This window comes from Vanessa atalanta, chromosome 23 (genome assembly GCF_905147765.1).
Source record: "Vanessa atalanta chromosome 23, ilVanAtal1.2, whole genome shotgun sequence".
NCBI lineage: Eukaryota > Metazoa > Arthropoda > Insecta > Lepidoptera > Nymphalidae > Vanessa > Vanessa atalanta.
Window position 1 is genome coordinate 1,794,280 of NC_061893.1, and position 18,885 is coordinate 1,813,164.

General features: G+C 32.8%; 1 protein-coding gene across 1 annotated transcript in view; it reads left to right on the top strand.

Annotated features, from left to right (window-relative positions):
* LOC125073124 overlaps positions 1 to 16,935 on the top strand; it is a 29,933-nt gene extending 12,998 nt beyond the window's left edge. Inside the window, exons 2-5 of the mRNA XM_047683829.1 lie at positions 13,617 to 14,017; positions 14,736 to 14,903; positions 15,488 to 15,623; positions 16,437 to 16,935. Coding sequence (XP_047539785.1) covers positions 13,792 to 14,017; positions 14,736 to 14,903; positions 15,488 to 15,623; positions 16,437 to 16,572 — 666 coding nt within the window. The 5' untranslated portion in view covers positions 13,617 to 13,791 and the 3' untranslated portion in view covers positions 16,573 to 16,935. The remainder of the gene's footprint in view (positions 1 to 13,616; positions 14,018 to 14,735; positions 14,904 to 15,487; positions 15,624 to 16,436) is intronic.
* The last annotated feature ends 1,950 nt before the right edge of the window (positions 16,936 to 18,885 follow it).

Here is an 18,885-nt window from a genome sequence, read left to right on the forward strand (position 1 = left end):
ATAAACCTATAATTTCTAAGGGCCCACTTACAAATCAACTCACTACTAGATATTGCTTTATAGTTTTATTTAAGTTATAAAAGGTAGGCAGACTGACAAATGAGCCAATTGATGGTATACGATCTCATAAAGACAGTCACTGCAAAATAACTGATTAACCAACTCTTCTATTGCCAGTGGTCCACTAAATTTGGACACTAAGCAAGCCTAGGTGGCCTATGAGATTAGGTATAGGTTGGTTTGGTTTTACTTACTTCTTAAACAAGATAACACTCCCAATTCTAGGCTGCTAAGAATTTCTCAATATAAAACCCCAATGACATTGTAAATCAATTAAAATAGAGGACTATGCTTAACATGAAAAACGTGATCTTACTCGAATCTATTAACACCTTGAACTGAATGCCTGAATTTTATTATGCTAAGATTTAATTGTATCCAATAGTCTTGATTGACTTTTTGATTAATAATTTTAACATGATATATTTAAAAATATATGTCAATCGAATTTGTTTTTGCATGCAAGTGAAAAAAAAAACAATTAAACAAAATTATTTTTGCTACGGCATGAATCAAGCAAATCAATCAGCATGGATTCGTATTTTATCTGTAGAAAATAGCTTTATTGTATGAAGATGGTGTTTCGTGCAATAGATTCAGATATCGAATGTTTATATTTTCAATGCTTATACCTGTTTAAAACATAAGTATTTGTAGAAAGTTACATAAAAGTTGCTTACCATGAATGACGGATGTAATGAGTGCTTATTCCAGCGAACCCATAAGAACATATCCTTAAGCATGCGAAAACGTGGTAACGCACTAAATTGCAAGTGATCAGCCGTGAGCTATAGATAGACAAGCCCCACAAATTTGTAGCATCCTCTAACTATAAGCATGATATAGACCTATCGCTACCCTTATTAAATTACCAAATGTGTGTCCAAAACCATCCTGCTAAATGCGAATCCGATTTGGATTTCTAATTATATATGATGGCTAATTAGCCATAAGTTCGCCCATTGTACACTCATATAATTGGTTATATTTTTGCTTAGAGAATTATTTCTATATTTGTATTTCTGTACAACAAAGTATATTAACATTATCACTAAATTCAAATGTAATTCGGGCCTTAAATATACCTTTCTTAACAAATACATCACACATATCACGTTATGTAAATAATAACTTTTATAAAGTTTCCAATAATAAAAACACAAAAACGCGCCCCGTAACAGTTTGGAAGGAATCCACTATTGATTTTCTTTTACGCAATCGTCTTAAAAGCTCGAAGGTATAACATTTTACGATGCGATCAATATTTATTAACTTTAACCTCGCGTTAAGGTATTTCTTTACAACGTATTGCCTTTAACTGTACAGAATCATGATTGTTTGTTAGTTACCAATTCATACTAAATTGCCCATAATATAACTGGGCTCTTAAACGTTAAAGCTATTTGGGTTAATTGATTCTTTCTGTAAAGTATTTGTTAAGATAGCTCAATGTAAAGTCAGTGGAGGATTACGACACGCAGATCTATATTCAAAAAAGAGATTCATTTTGCGTATATTATTAGTTACCTGACACATTAAATATCAACTACTAGGTATTTGTTATTCTTAGACTTCTGAGCCGTAAGTGAACCAGAAAGTAATATTATTTTCTAAATCACGCATCATTGATAATTCTAGCGTCCTTAAGCAAAACAAATTGTTTCTTGAACATAGTGACGGGTCAAGTAGGGTATATATTATATTTCGCTGACGGTAGAGGATGTGCAGAATATGCAGTTATTCTATGGTCAAAAATCAATACTTTGTATTACTATAGAAATGATGAGATTAAATTTGAGAAATCATGGTCGAGGGGCCATTGACGATGTAAAAATTATCTAGGTCTATATTTCTTTCAAGTGGCCTATTTGCTCCTTAATTTTAAGTAAAGATAAATTTATATAAATTAAAACATCTGATATTCGGCATCCAATTTTGTATAAATATGCAAAATTAATTATTTCAAACAGGTGATTTAAAAAACGTAATTTTAAACAAATTTTAGTATACTTACTAGATTGTATCGTCACCAGCACCAAAACCTTTGTAAAAATCTTCAATTCAATCGGTAACGTGGAAATTCGAATTCCGTTGCAAGCTTTGATGTTTTAAGTAATAATATAGCTTGTTAAAAAAATAACGCTTGTAAGGAAATGGCAGATGCACCTTGTTTTGTCAAATGCAGCTTTAATTTTTTGGACACACAATTAGTTAATAATGACCTTCACAGCTGCCGTATGTAGTATTAACGTAGTACCGGCCAGGTGGGCAGCGGTGCTCATCGTGCCGTGACGTGGCCGTTACGAGGGGATTGATATATGAACTCATTCGAGGATATATCTGTATTATGTACATATACATTTTCAAGGTTGCGTTCCAAAATTTTGGGTGTAAGTGCATAAAATTTCCTAGTGGCTTGCTCGTTTGTTTGTGAATATATACGAGTATGTCGATAAGTAACGACTTTTTGTCGATACGTTGCTTGTAGATATTCAATATGTTCTTGTAATTACAACCGATCTTTAATCAGAAAGAGATAGAAATAGAGTTACATCAAAAGGTATACCTTTACAAGAGTAGGATATTTATTGAAAAAGAACACATTGTAAAACAAAGGGCAGATGGAGCGCTCGGAACTATAAAGTGAAACAAAAAAAGCGAATACATATAACCTGTATTGCGTGAAGTAATTAACAATTTGTTAATACATCAATAATAAAATTAAAGTGACAACACTTTTAACGTATTAACAGAAATAAGCGTCACCTTGCAATACCGGGTATTTTTATTTACTTTTTTATAATTTGAGTCTTAAAATGTATTTAAAGATATATATCACAAACACGTGGCATTTTTATTTATCTGGTTCCGTTATAATTGCATTTTACCATTTTCACTTTTCATCTAGAAACTTCGCTTAAAGATTGTTAGAAGGAAAAATTATGATAAATAGTCACGTTTTATGAACTCAGCTCGATTCAATCTTAGATCATGGTATGTTTAAGTAAGTAATGTGTTAAGTGTGTATTATTATAGGTATGTACATTATATATTCACTACGATACATACGACGCGATCTTAGTTGATTTTCAATTTGATCGTGTTGTACAGAAATGTACCAAAACAAGAGCACTATTAAAACTTGATGAGATTTTATAGGAACAAAACAAATGTCTTTAAAATAGCTTAGATAACATATATAGTTAATACATATTTAATTTAACAGGGTTATTGTCACTATGACAGGGGTTTTATTTATCATACATTTTTCCATTAGCAGCCTGTAAATTTCCCACTGCTGGGCTAAGGCCTTCTCTCCCTTTGAGGGAGTTTGGAGCATATTCACCACGCTGCTCCAATGCGGGTTGGTGGAATACACATGTGGCAGAATTTCGTTGAAATTAGACACATGCAGGTTTCCTCACCATGTTTTCCTTCACCGCCGAGCACGAGATGAATTATAAACACAAATTAAGCACATGAAAATTCAGTTGTGCCTGCCTGGGTTTGCACTTGAAATCATCGGTTGAGATGCACGCGTTCTAACCACTGGGCTATCTCGGCTCTATTTTTTTATTTGTCACGAGTACCTATTATTATATATTAGTTACTTAAAAGCGTGGAGTGCACATGGTGACTTTGAAATGCTAATTGTGGCGTTATAAGTATGTAAACATCAATTTTGTTAATGATTTAAATATGTGTATAATAGACTTTGTATTTAATTTTAAATAGGAGTAGTTACCTATTGAGTATTTTATTTCTAGTTCTTTGTGGTAGCTAAGAATACATTAGCCGTATATTCAATTGAATCCTGGAGCGTCACAATGCAATATAAAGGGCCTACTTTAATAAAGAACTATTTTATTTTGGACACACGACTTTAAGCCAATATAATTCTTAATAAATGCATGAAATGTGTTCAGTAGATCAAATCATTTGTAGAATACATTGGTAAAGAAGGTTTATTATTCAGTACGAGATAATACTAATGATAAAAAAGCGTGGATATATTACATACATATATAATTTGATTTAACTAACATGACTGTATTTTTAAATGTTGAAAAAGAGTAACTACTGACTTTCTTGCCGGTCCTTCTCGGTGGAATCTACATTCCGAACCGGTGGTAGCTTCACTTAATATAGTTTGTTAAATGACGATTCAAATGTGCTTGTAAAAGCCTACTTGAATAAAGTATATTTTGATGATTTTTTATTCAATCAACTGAATATCTTTCTATTTAATAATACGACATACGATTTGTTACGACAAAAATGATTTTATCCATAATGGTCTTAAAGGCACTTATACCAATGTTAAAGTGAATTATATTATCGCTCAAGTCTTCCCTAAAAGAAACTGTTATTAACACATTTTCCTTGGGATCCATGCCACTGATACTGAGTATACATTAGCAGCCTGTAAATTCCCCAGTGGTGGGCTAAGGCCTTCTCTCCCTTTGAGGGAGTTTGGAGCATATTTCACCACGCTGCTCCAATGCGGGTTGGTGGAATACACATGTGGAAGTATTTCGTTGAAATTAGACACATGCAGGTTTCCTCACGACGTTTTCCTTCACCGTCGAGCACGAGATGAATGGTAAACACAAATTCAGTGGTGCTTGGCCATCTCCGCTCTTTTCTCGGATACGTAGTATATTAGTGCGATTTCCCCTTATAATTGGTGATGTTTTACAAAAACATTTAACCCAATTATAACGTGAAACCGCACTTACCTTCGCCGTGCGCTTAAGAATGTTAATACGTAGTCGGCCTGTGAAGTCGTAAACAGCTTATTGGCCTATTTGAAGTGGATATTCTTCCATTATTTGCAGATATAATTTGTATTTTGAGTATTACATTATAAGTCGAAATAATATTCAACTGTTTGATTCGTTTAAGTGTACAGCTGCAACTGCTCAAGTTCTTGGACTCATAACCCGCGATGAACTAATTTAAAGTAATTTAGATGTTTTTTTTTTTTAATTTCTTAGTAACAGTCTGTAGTTTAACAAGTCACACTAGTAAGTTATAAGGTAACATTGTTGTTTTCCACTTTCTTGCCTCTTTTCTTTTTGAGTTGGTAAATTAAATGACCGCAGATCCCCAGGTCAGCTCATACTATAGATCGGCAGTAAAATTAGTTCGATTTGAATTTGGAGAAATTCTCATTATCCCAGACTCGATGGATTATTGAATACATTAAGTCATTTTTACTTATAAATTTCTACCCGAACAATTTCGGCCAATTTAAAGAACTAAACATCTGTAAAAGAGATGATAATGTGTCCGTAAAGACAAGTTCTCCCTATCCCTTTAATCTCATAACCCGATGGAACAGCAATCCGATACGGCCAGCCAACTAGCAAGACTCAGTAGCAACAGTAACAGTAGCCTTTACGCCCTTGAAACGAGAATGTTACCACTGACAATATCTCAACTTCAGATTGTTAATGAGAATTCTCCAAATTCAAATCTCACCTGACCTGAGTCTGCGATCTCACAAGGTGGTCACACAAAAAAGTATTTACTTGGACTCAAAACGAAAAAAAAAACTATTTAAAATTTACGTAACACGCTATTGTAGCTATTACGTTGAATAATCATAAAAGTAAAAAACAAATAAAGCGTGCAATTACGTACACGTACGGTAATAATACTTGTATGCATCAGAATTGTAACACTGGTTTCATTGTAACGTTACATATGGTAATGTTGCCTTTGAAATTGATATCGAAAATAAATTCTCAATACGTCCAAAGAGGTATCTTTCATCGATATAGTTCAGATAAAAAAAAAAAAAAAACAATATCATATTTTGCAAAAGTATGTATAACATCAAAAACATTTATGGGAAATCAAAATATGATGCGGTTGAAACTGCCTGGAACGAGCGGCTCATCTTATTTAATAACATTTTATATAACATGCTACAACTTGTTGACTGTTTGCTGAAATCTCGACTGATCTCCGAACGTTTAATTGTATACTCTGTTCCAACCATAACAGGTAAAAAGCCAAATAAACAACTTTTGACAGTAAATTGACGCGATATCATTGGTCGAGAGCTTGATTAATCTATGATATTCACTATGGATTTGCGAAAAAATAGCGTTTTAAACGTCGAAAAAGCTGTTGTCGGAATTTTGGAAGTAAAATTAAAGTAAAAATAAGTGGTTAAGTGCAATAGTATTGTATTATAAATAAAGATATATTAGTCATAAAGTCTTAATATTGCACAATATAGCCTATTGATGAAAATTGTTACATGAAATCAGAAATCTAAGGTTTGTTTACCTTTTTTCCTACTTCCATTGGAAAGGCTATAGTTAAAACATAGACACAGAGCATGCTGAATCTTTTCCTAGGATAATCACATCCTCTGGGACATTTACCAAATGTTCTGGTATTGAAGCGGCAGCATCCATATTGATACGGCACCTTCTACGTAGTTTTCAGTAATAAATCCTAATCCTTTATTTTTTTTTTGTTATATAAGCACGTTTTATGTATACTTGGTTAGTGATTTTTTGCAGTTAAGTATTATATAAGCAAAATCTCATTTATGGATTGATGATTTTAATTTGTAAATTTATTTAAATTAAATAAATCATCTTGAACATAAAACGCGATCGCGTTCGAAGTCACTGTGTTATTAGAACATATTTTATACATTCGTCATTAGCAATTCAAAGCAGTTTATTCATGTATAAAATTTATGAATTAATTTCTATTTGCATTTCAAAATATATTATTAATATCTGCACGAATTTAAGTATTATGCAGACCTATTCCGACTTAAATATTGCAAATCAAATCAAAATATTATTTATTCAAGTAGATTCATTGAATCAATGTTGAATCGTCATGTTACAGTGTGGAATTAAATGTAAAGCCATCACTGGTTCAAAAAGTAAATTCTACCGAGAAGAACCGACAGGAAACTCAGAAGTTACTCTTTTCCACCATTTAAATGACAATATGGAAAAATATATCAGTAAAATACAATTATTTTTGTATATATCCTTTCTAGATATCAATGAATATTATCGTGGATTAACCACGTCTTTTTATTTTTAACTATCGACCCGCCCGGCTTCGCACGGGTGCAATGAAACCATCAAAATCCGTTGCGTAGTTTTAAAAATTTAAGAATACACAGGGGACAGACAATCATATACTATGCGTAAAAAATAAAACCGAATAATTATTATCATCTTAATTACGATTAAATAAATAAAAATATACGACGGCTTAAGATATAATATCTCGCATATAATATATTTTAATGCAGCAGTCTTATATCTAACTAAACTGCAACTATGTATTCGTAATTCAACACGACACTTGTACTACTTACGCCAGAAAAAAAAAAAACTTGCGTAACTTTTACATCTATATATGCCATTTCCTTTTCCTAAAGCCTACATTTTGATCTCGTCTTGGTCAATTGACTTACTTTATTAACTTGCTGGTGCAACAGTCGTTTAAATACAAACGTCCAATCGAGATCATGATTGACTAATAAAAATATGACAGCATGTTCAATTGTTTTTTTTTTTTTTTTAATTTTTTTATAGGCGGTACCTACACACAATACAATCAGAACATACATTAAAATTATGTACTTACACAAGTTACACAATTTTGAGCTAGATTACATTCTTAAGCATGTGTACACGGCTTGCTCATAACAATTATAATACAGTTAGGTTAAAATTGTTATTTCGATGTCGAATTTCAATGTATTCTTATATTTTTAATAACTATGTTCTTTTATAACTTTTTAGTGAAATCTTTCTGAATGACCTCAGTAGCAATTGATCTTTCTTTGTAATAAATACCAGTACACAGATTTTTATTATTATTTATTTAATTTTGTAAACCTTATAATCCTGATTTAGGTATAAAATAAACATTGACAAATTTTCATTCATTCATTCATTCATTCGATGACAGTCGCTTTTATTTCTAATTTTACGCGGGAAAACGGGAATTATGCAATAAAATGTCCTTCATAAAACTATTCTTTGTACTTCCTTATCATCATATGATATAATAAAAAAGTACCCTCAAATATCAATAACTCCGGCATACCGTTTTGACAAGTCAATACATTGAATATTTCGAATAGAAATTATCAAATGCTTATTACATTTTTTTTAGTAATATTCATATCCAGTCTAATGTGTAATTCATTTTTGCTATCTACTCTTAGCTGGTTCACGCACACTAAAATATCTTGTAACCACGAACGTCGCCTACCCTTACTGATGCAAGGTGATAATAATTTAACGTGGAGGGGCACGTCTTCGTGAGCGAATAAGATCTACACCCAATGTCACGTAGTAAAGACGACACGAAAGATGGATCGACGTTCTTATTTTAAAATTTGCTAATGTCACGATCGTTATGGCGTTAAATTTGACATTTAAATATCGAACAGGATTATTTTTGACCTTCGATTAGTGAATTGTAACGAAAACAATTTTTATTCCTCTTTGTATTTAATCAAGCATATAATATTAATTTATATCAGAATAGTCAGAAACATCACATATGCATGCATTCAATAAGCAGTGTACCTAATGACTCATTTAAAACAATTTACACTACGTAATATTGTAAATAATAAAACCGAATAATGATTATAAAGTAGAATTAAAATTAAATAAATAGAAATATAAGCACATGACAGTCATAGTTTTGTATTTATTTTCCTCTTAAATCACTTGCGCAGTTGGATGATGGACTTTGACTTTGTTGATAAATTAAAAAAAACGCGTTTAAGGACGTCTGCATACAAAAGATTATTATTATGCAGTTAGTGCATTCATACACTGTCAAACATTTATATTGAATCATTTGTCCCTTACTGAATTTATATATTCTATTGAAAAACTTCTTGATACAACAATAATGAAATTTCAGGCAAATAGCCTCAAGTTTTTTCGCCGGTTTTTCTCAAATTGTTTTCTTTCAACGGTTTTCTTATTAGATTGACTATCAATGGTAAGTGCTATTTTTTTCAATTGCTCAAATAAGGCAAAAGCACTAAGAAATTAATTTATTATCTGTATAAAAAAATAAGATGAACTCCGCTCAAGGACAAATTAATTATTGTGTTATTATGGAAAGTTACAACATCAGACATTATATGCGCGTCTTATTGTTTTAAAGTGTTATATAATTAGTGAGGATTACAGTATGTGATCTTTTTTTTTTTTTAATATAACGTTACTGAACGAGTTTTTCACTCATTGTCGGACGGAACGGGAAGAGATAGGATGACAACTAAAAAATTCATCATCGTTGAAATCAAACAACGCTTATTGGCTCTTACTTTTTAACGATCACATAATCCAATGGATTAATTTGATCAACTTAAAATAAATTAAACGAAAAACTTTATCTTAATATTATCAAAAACGTGCTAACTTGTAATGTCACGTACATTCGACAGATCACGTGTTATGTAATTGTACTCAATGGTATGTATAGACAGTGAAAAGTAAACGTAAAGCAACACACTGTCAGTGTCCCACTGCTGGGCAAAGTCCATATTTTGACGTTTGGAGCTTATTCGGCTAATTCAACGATTTGTACTAGTGTACATATTAATTCGTTGTCAAAAGTGTCATAAATGTCAAAGTTAAAGACTACAACGAATTAGTATACGTTATGTTCTACATTACAGAAAAGTGTAATATGGATCCTCTATGGTAACAATTCGAATTCAGCATTAATATTTCCTTCATTAAAAAAAAAGAAAATCTATACGTTTTTGAATATAGAATTAATGTTTAAGACCCAGATAATAATGGTAATGAAATGCGGGCACACGTAGCTGGAAAATTGTATGTACCTACACGTCAAAGCACGATTGCTCATTGAATCAACAAATGCTAAATAGTTATAATTCATTTGAACATACGTCCTTTATTTATAAGATTTAGCGAGTGTTTAGTTGAATACGTTTATCTCTTTCTCTCAATATTGATTTGACATGCGAAAGAAGAAGATAGCATTGTCTAAGTGATCATCCCAAAACTTTTATAGGTATACATACGTTAATCATAAAAATATAATACTAAAATCTATATAATAGAGCACTACCAAGCTGCGTAATATAAAAATGCCATTGACGCAACATTAGCATTACATTATCAGCCTGTACATTTCCCACTGCTGGGCGAAGGTCTCCTCTCCCTTTGTGGAGAAGGTTTGCATATCCCACCACGCTGCTCCAATGCGGGTTGGTGGAATACAAATGTGGCAGAATTTCATTGAAATTAGACACATGCAGGTTTCCTCACGATATTTTCCTTCACCGCCGAGCACGAGATGAATTATAAAAACAAATTAAGCGCATGAAATTCAGTGGTGCTTGCCTGGGTTTGAACCCGTAATCATCGGTTAAGATGCACGCGTTCTAACCACTGGGCCACCTGGACCAAAATAATTAAGAATGCTACAAAGTAATATTGGTAAGGGAACCGTTTGAGTTAAAACATTTAAACTGAAAGAGTTATGAGCATGCGCGTAGAGAGATGGAGGAGAGGAGGACGACCAAAGAAGACATGCAGTTTTAGTATTAAAATAAAACACCCGCTGAGTTTCTTTCTCAGGTCAGGGTGTTTCCTTTTCCGAACCGGTGGTAGTGTTTAATTTGACCATCAATAAGAAAGTGTAATACTTCTATATTGAATAAAGGAATTTGAGTTTGAGCATGAAAAGGGATCTGATAGAGATGGATATGAACGATCGGATAACGAATAATGGAGTAGAATGGAAGTAAAGTACATGCTCGTCGATTCCAAATAGTTTGGTACAAAGGCAGGGAAAGGAAGAAGATAGTTAATTCAAGTTTTATTTTTGGATTTTGAGCAGAAATTGTAGGAACTTACTAATTCGAATCTGATTACGCCATTCTGTATCTTTACTTGCGGGTGATCAGATTTATAGTACTGGAATGATGACATGACAAAACTATTAGGAATTAATAGGAAATTTAATCGGTGGTAGGGCTTTGTGCGAAACTGTTTGGGTAGGTTCCACCCACTCATCAGATAGTCTACCGCCAAACAACAGTACTCGGTAATGTTGTGTTCCGGTTTGAAGCGTGAGTGAGCCAGTGTAACTACATGCACAAGGGCCATAACATCTTAGTGGCCAAGGTTGGTGGCGCATTGGCGATGTAAGGAATTGTTAATATTTCTTACAGTGCCATTGTCTATGGGCGGTGGTGACTTCCTACCATCAGGTGGACCATATGCTCGACCGCCAAACAATACCATAAAAAAAGGAATTAATTTAAAATAGAAAGTTCTAGTATTCAAAAATTACTTATATTAATATTTAAGTATATATCTTAACGAGAACGACAACGTAGTACCCACGTTACTTTATCGCCCTTTTGGGTTTTATCATGATGCTGTGTCATCTATAACAATTGAAAATAAATATTCTGTTTCGTATTTTATTTTTTATTTTAGTATAGCATTGGTGGTGGGGTTTTGTGCAAGTCCGAAGGTCCCACCCATTCATCAGATATTATACCGCCGAACAGTAATACTTAGTTTGAAGAGAGTTGGTGGCGTATGGGCGATGTAAGGAATGGTTAATATTTATCATACCCAATGTCTGTATTGGCTATTTTACCATCAAGTGTCTCACATGTCCGTCCCCCTACCTAAATCATGAAAAAATAAATCCAAACAAAACTACAGTATCATTGTCTTAATAATATAAATTTATTTTTGCACGAAGTCTTGTGTAATTAAAATAATTAAAATATCGTTAAACTCAGTATCATTTTGTATTTACAGTTGTTTCACGTTGTTTTTTTTTTTGTTTTTCAAGTTTGTTTATTTGTGAGGTAATCTTTAAACAACACTTTTGCTTTCTCTTTAATATAGTATCCATTGTATATACCTAATGTTTATGTTATAACTACATGCATTTAGAAAGATTTACATTTGTGTGTAGTTAATAAATGTGAATATATTTGTATATGTACGCGTGTGTGTGTGAAGCCGTTTGAAAGATGTTTAAAATATTGTATTACGCAACAATTTTAAAAAGTAACACTTTTTTCCAATTATTGAGTGAATGATGTCATATATCTTGTTTTAGTAGAACTACATGACGGCAATAATTATGAATATGTCAGTATCTATATATTATATTGGATTTAAAGTATTGTATTTAGAGAACCGTTTGAAAATTAAATTGATAAACTTTCAATTCAGTTAAATTATATTTAATAATAATTTTATAACGAAACGATTTGAAAATTTAACACGTCATCGATTTGGTTATCTTGGGTTGCGGCATCTCCGTCGCTGTTTTTATCATCGTTTTAATAAAAAAATTATAAAATAAAATTATCAAGTTAAACAGTACGTGATTTATCCATTGATGAAAGCACGAAGAATTCATATAAGTCTTAGTTTTTTAATTGTTACCGTAATAGTTATATACCCATTGATCCATTATAGTTTTATAATACTCTATTTGTGTTATTAGGGCAAATTTGCTCCTTGATTACCATCAAGAATACCTTGATCACATACCTGTGATCATCACCGTGCATATACATTGGCGCCGTAACGGACCATTCCTTACATCCTCGGAAATTGAGAAGTTATGTCCCTTGTGCCTATAGTTACACTGGCTCAATCACATTTCAAACTGGAACACATCAGTGCTAAGTGTTGCTGTTTCTCCCTGTACCTGTCCAAAAGCAATACTACCAAGCTACACGATAGTAACGCTTAAAAGTTCCAGTGTTTAAAACATGTAAATATTAACCACATGAAGTTCTCTGCTTTTTCTACTATAATTTGCATACATTTTAAATGTAAACCTCGGCTTCGCCCTCTTTTTGGGGTGTTATTCGTCAGGTGTTCAAAATAAAAAACTGGCATATTCTTTGAGGTTCAAGATTTCTTCATATAAAATGTTATCAAATTCGGTGAAAGAGTAACAGATCGACAGGCTTACTTTCGCATTTATAATATTTGAAATGTCTCGTTAAAATTTAAAACAAATCCAGTTTCTTTCGTAAAAATATACTTTTAAACTCTATTCCAACCATAAGAGGAGAAAAGCAAAATAAACAACATTTGACAGTAAATTGACGCCATATCATTGGTTAAGAGCTTGATTAATCTATGATATTCACTATGGATTTGCGAAAAAATAAGTTTTGAACTTCAACGAAACTGGTATCGGAATTTTGAAAGTAAAATTAATGTGGAAATAAATAGTTAAGTGTAATAGGGTTGTATTATAAATAGAGATATATTAATCAAGAACTGTAAGTAGTGCACATTATAGCTATGCTATTAGCAAATCGCATGAAATACTTAAATCTAACGTTTGTTTATCTTTATTCCTACTTCGACTGGAATAGGCTTATAGGTACGGTATTATATTGACATAAAAATCCATAATAATCGACAACGCTAATCATAAAACTGATCAAACAATGCCTTGACTTTGAATGGTAATCACGTAACAGTACCAATAATTTTCTTTGATTGTTTCAGATTTTCTTTTTCACCATGGGAAAGAAAACACTGTTATGAGAAGCAACAATGCGTATTGCCGTCTCGTAAATACGAGAACGAGTAAATGAGACAAACTACGCTTGAAGAAATGTGACATAACGCCATCTAGCGATAACCGCTTGTATTAGAACGTGTGGTTCGACAGCACAGAACAATGAAGCTAAATTTATTCAAACGGTCGATGATTTTTGCGACGTTCTTCGGATCGTGTCTGTGTATAGCGCTGATTGTCGCTTCTTTGGGCACCACGCATTGGGTGGACGCGAGAGCTAGAAGATTGTCTAATCCTATCGAATCCGAGGGTAGAATCAGCTTTGGACTGTTTGAAGGTCACAAGGAATTGAATTTCGGTTATGGCTGGAGGAATCATGATTTCAGCAGTAAGTATTTTACTTTATTTTTTATCTTTAGTAGCACTGAAGCTGTGGCTTATACGCAACCTGTTGGTAACCTTACCAATGCTGTTACAAATATATATATTTATATACTTATAAATAAGTACTAATATACTTAAAAAAATAAATCAGTCTCATACAACAAAAAATATCTAAGTTGACTTGTCAAAACTCACCGCGGACTCACCCTTTAATCTAAAAGATACAGCCTGACTGATTTAATGGCTAGCTACTAAAAATGTAGCCAAGGTAAGGTTAGGTAAGTAGTTAAGTTCACACCCCGGGTAAGGGAGATAAAAAGTTCTCCGTAACATCTTGAAATCTAGTAGTTGAAAGTTTATACATTCCAGCGTCGTGTGTTGACATTGATCCTACGTCTGAACTCTTTCTCGACGTGTCGGATTTGCCGTCCCATATCGGATAATGAGAGTAAGGCAATATAGAGTACGCCTCTATTCGCACACACACTTTTACACTATAATATGACTTGTCTATTTGACCGATTTCCCTTGAGATTTGCTGCCATAGCTTTGTTTGGTTGGGACGACATCAGGGATGGCAGCAGCTGCGAGATAACCCTATGAGTTTATGTTGACACAACTTAACCTCCCATGTCTCGAAAAGCAAACCTCTTTCGATTGGTCGATGTCTCATGAGGATATAATATTTGAATTATATTTAATTGTTTGTTATATCGTTTCAGTAAAAGCGGGTACTCATCCAGCTCGACGCTGGGCGTGGTGCGGTACCGCGGCTCAATTGGCGGTAGCGTTGGCTGCCTCTGCTGGTGCCTGTGTGTTGGCTGCATTGGGTTCGGCCGCAAGGAGCCGATGCTCGCCACGACCTTTGCTTTTATGTAATAGTGCTATTGGTGAGTTTTACGACAATTTTAATTTGAGCCTTAATAATGAAATCATATAGCTCCTTTTTTAATATCTTTTTGCAATCTTTCAATGAATTATGACTATAAATGTGAAATTCGATTATTAAATAAAAGCGAAGCTATTGTGTCAAATGTCAAAATTAGGATGTACTTTGGTTTCCTGAATACGTCAGCCAGGTTAAGTTCGAAGGGACGTAAGAAGAGAGCATTAGATTTTAATATTTGTAATCCAATGTTTATGGGTGGAGGTTACCAAGTGGCTCATTTGTTTATATCCAAAAAAGGAATATGACGATTCAAAAGTTTGATCTTAAAAGAGATTCAAAAATTGTTTGAAGAGCCTCGAATAAAGTACAATAAGATTTTGACATATCTTTTTCAATTGTCTGTCTGAGCATGAGTCGGGCTAAGTTAAAGCCGGTTTTTGTGTTGAAGTGTAACGTCAGGTAGGCTGCCCGTGAAAATCCTTACCAAGGCACATACAAGTCCTAATAAACGCAAGGATTATTTCGATTCAAAAATACTCAATGCAATAGGTCTTTTAATAATGTAAAATTACGTTTTTTTTTCAGTTCTTTTCACCTTAGGTGCAATTGCAGTTTGGTTGACCGAGTTCTTCCTGAGATTGCAGCATAATGTCATGTCGGATGAAGATCTAGCGAACACGTGGTCTTCGGATATGACAGCCGACTTAGGACTTTCTTTTTGGTAATATTTTTTAATATATACTTGTATACCAAAATTATGAATGCGAAAGTAACTTTATCAGTCTGTCTGTCTATCTTTAACCGAATTTGACGATTTTAGATACTTTATATACTATATTTTGGACCAAAACCTACAATGCGAGCGAAGCCGAGGGCGACAGTATTGGTTTTATATTGGTCTTAGATTATAGGAATTATAGGTTATAGAAACTGACCAGGACCTTTTTGTTCCTTGTATTTTTGTCAATTATTTTTGATTGCATGGCTATAGCCGATCTTTAGTTTTATCAATAAAAAAAAATAGGAAAAAATAGTCAAATGAAATTCATATATATTTGCAAAAAATCAGAAGAAAAAATTTTCGTTTATGACATTAGGCTATTTGCAACAGGGACTGTGAGAATGTTGCAATGTTACAAAGTGATTGTCTTTACGGTTACGTAATTCAAAAACCCCGAAGTCTATCCTGTGTCTGAAATTTGGTCAAGTCCAAATGCCGTCCCATCAAATTATAAGAGTGAGGAAATATAGAATAAGCCAATATTTGCGCACACATTTGGACAACACAAGGCACAAATATTTCTTACGCATTTGGCATTGGCATTTATAAAAAGCTGCGATGATCAAAAACAGTCAGGAAAAATATCTCATAACTTCTTAACAAAAAAATAGGAATGTTCAGATAGGGCTTAACAGAAAAGAGGCACATATAGGATATATATGACCAAAATTTTACCAGTAGGTCTAAACATACTGAATGTCTTTGAAAATCTTCGATCTGTGTTAATTGTGATTGTTTTTTTTTTTATTTCAGGCTCATAGTAGCGGCGACAATAACAGCATTTATAAATAATGTATGTATCCTAATAGCCGCTGCAGATGGAAGAGACGTGGATACCATCGCTCCAGCCTTAGAAGAGAAGGTTAACGGGGCGATCATGTTGTATTAATAGACTATATGTAAAGTAGTGATGCACTACAGAACTTAACGGTCTATCGATTGTTGTCATTAGTATAGCTCGAATATCTAATAACAATGAATATAAATTGTCAAAATTGTTAATTCGATAAATCTGTAGTCGATATTCTTGCAGCACTAGTTGAAGTTAATAGTAATCTGTACAGTATTCTGGACCTGAAAGTAGAAACGAAAGTATGTAGTACGAATAAACGGGAATAGTTTCAAACGAATATATGAAAAATTAATTAAAGAGTAAGATAGTATTCAATGTACTTTAAAAGGAATTTACAAAATATAATGCATTTAACGATACAATAGACCAGAATATGTTCTATGCGGTCTTTAAACTAAACTTAGCTGTTGGAATTAAAAAAAAAGAAACATTTGGTTTGTGAAGTGGCTTTCAAAGTTTTAGCTTAAGACAGTAAAAAAATGGCAGTCGAAATTTAAATGTTAACTACATAAAGTCGTGTGGTTGTGGTCTCTTGTCGGTGTGACCCGTGTACCCGGACGGGCTTGTACAGAGCCCTATCACCGAGTAAAAGCTTTGTTACTGCGGAGCCACTTATGACTAACTTCTGACCGGCAAAGTTAGATCGCGCAATAAGACAAGACATATAAGTTCAGTTTAAAGATTGTTTGCAATATATTCGGATTCATTATATATTTAGTATGAGTTTTGTTGAGAAATAGTATTATATTTTTTATTAACACAGATTATACAAACAACTTACAAAATGGTAGATTATACTTTTATTGAGCACAACGTTTACAGAAGTATTTGAAATTGATTAATATATACTGACCTCTTCACACGAAGACACGCCCTACCACTTTAAATTACTGACGTGCATTAGTATGTGTGATGCTTGTGCTTACAATGTGTCTTAGTGTGTGTGAGATGACTATAACAATGAGAATAAACTTATTAAATTTCAATTTGATCGTTAAAGTGACTTATTTGTTATTATTTTTGCCGACGTCGCGACAGAGTTATATATGCGACAGAGTTGTATACGCGGTCACAACTTGGCGCGTACGCTTCATAATTGATAACACGAATCTTCTTCGTCTACCTCCTTACGTCGTTTTGTTTCTACTCTAATGCTGTAAACAAACTATACTTAAAATAATATAAAGGTTCTCCCAGACAGGTTTTGTTTACGGTATGTATAACTGTTGAAACGTCGGACAAAATAATAAAAAAGGGACAAACTATTTGCTATAAGATACATTCCGAATCGAATCGAATGGCAAACTGACTTCCATTCGAACTTATATCGAATATAAATTAATTGCTCAGATTTATTCAAAAGTGATAAATATATGCTCAAATTAATTACTCGATTGTCCGTCCATTACATGTTAAAATTTTAATTAATACCTACTTATTTTAATGGAATTTGCATAAAAATCAAAATACCCTCATTTTTTTCATAAAACAGTTACGTGTTCAGCCTGTAAATGAATCGCTGCTGAGCAAAAAGCACCTTAAAGGGGAAGGTATGAAGTGTGTACAGTCACACAGCTTGTTAGGTGCATTTGAACCGCGCTGACTTACAGTACAACTCACACTATGCTTATAAATCAAACATCGTGAGGCAACTTGTCAGAAGATATAATGTATCCCAAGCCTAGTCCTGTTTTAAGTGCTGTTCAATATGTTATGTGACCTTGTTACAACACACATATAAATATTTTTTTAGACGGTGAATATGCACATAAAGCCGTCTTCTTCTTTCAAATGTTAAATCAATGATGTCGGAAAGAGAGATTTGAGAAAGCCTTAATCACTATCGGGCTTATAAACGCTGCTTAACGTTTGTTTTTTTCTCTATCTATCCTCATTGATTTTACATTTGAGAAATAAAGACAAAACATCGGTCAGCTAATCACAAACATTCCCTATACTCATCGTTTAAAAGTAGTCATTAACATTTGTTTATATACAAATTCCATTAAAATTGGTAGAATGTTAACTTTTTAGTTGTTAAGTCTTAGTTAAGTGATAAGGCTGAGTTTTAGTATAATCTCCACATTATAAACAGTTCGATAAATTTATATATAACGTTATACTAATGGACTTGATTAAAATTGATTTGTATTGAATCTCCTGAAGTATTTTATTAGTATGATCAGACTTTTTCGTTAAATTATTATTATTGATTTATAATTCCATCTGGAATAAAAATAAAATGAACTTCGGAAATCTACGCGATATAACTTTTAAAATTAACTCTTCAAATATACTTCTCGTTAAAATTATGTTCTTTAATGTATTTTTTTTTTTGTATCGTATTTT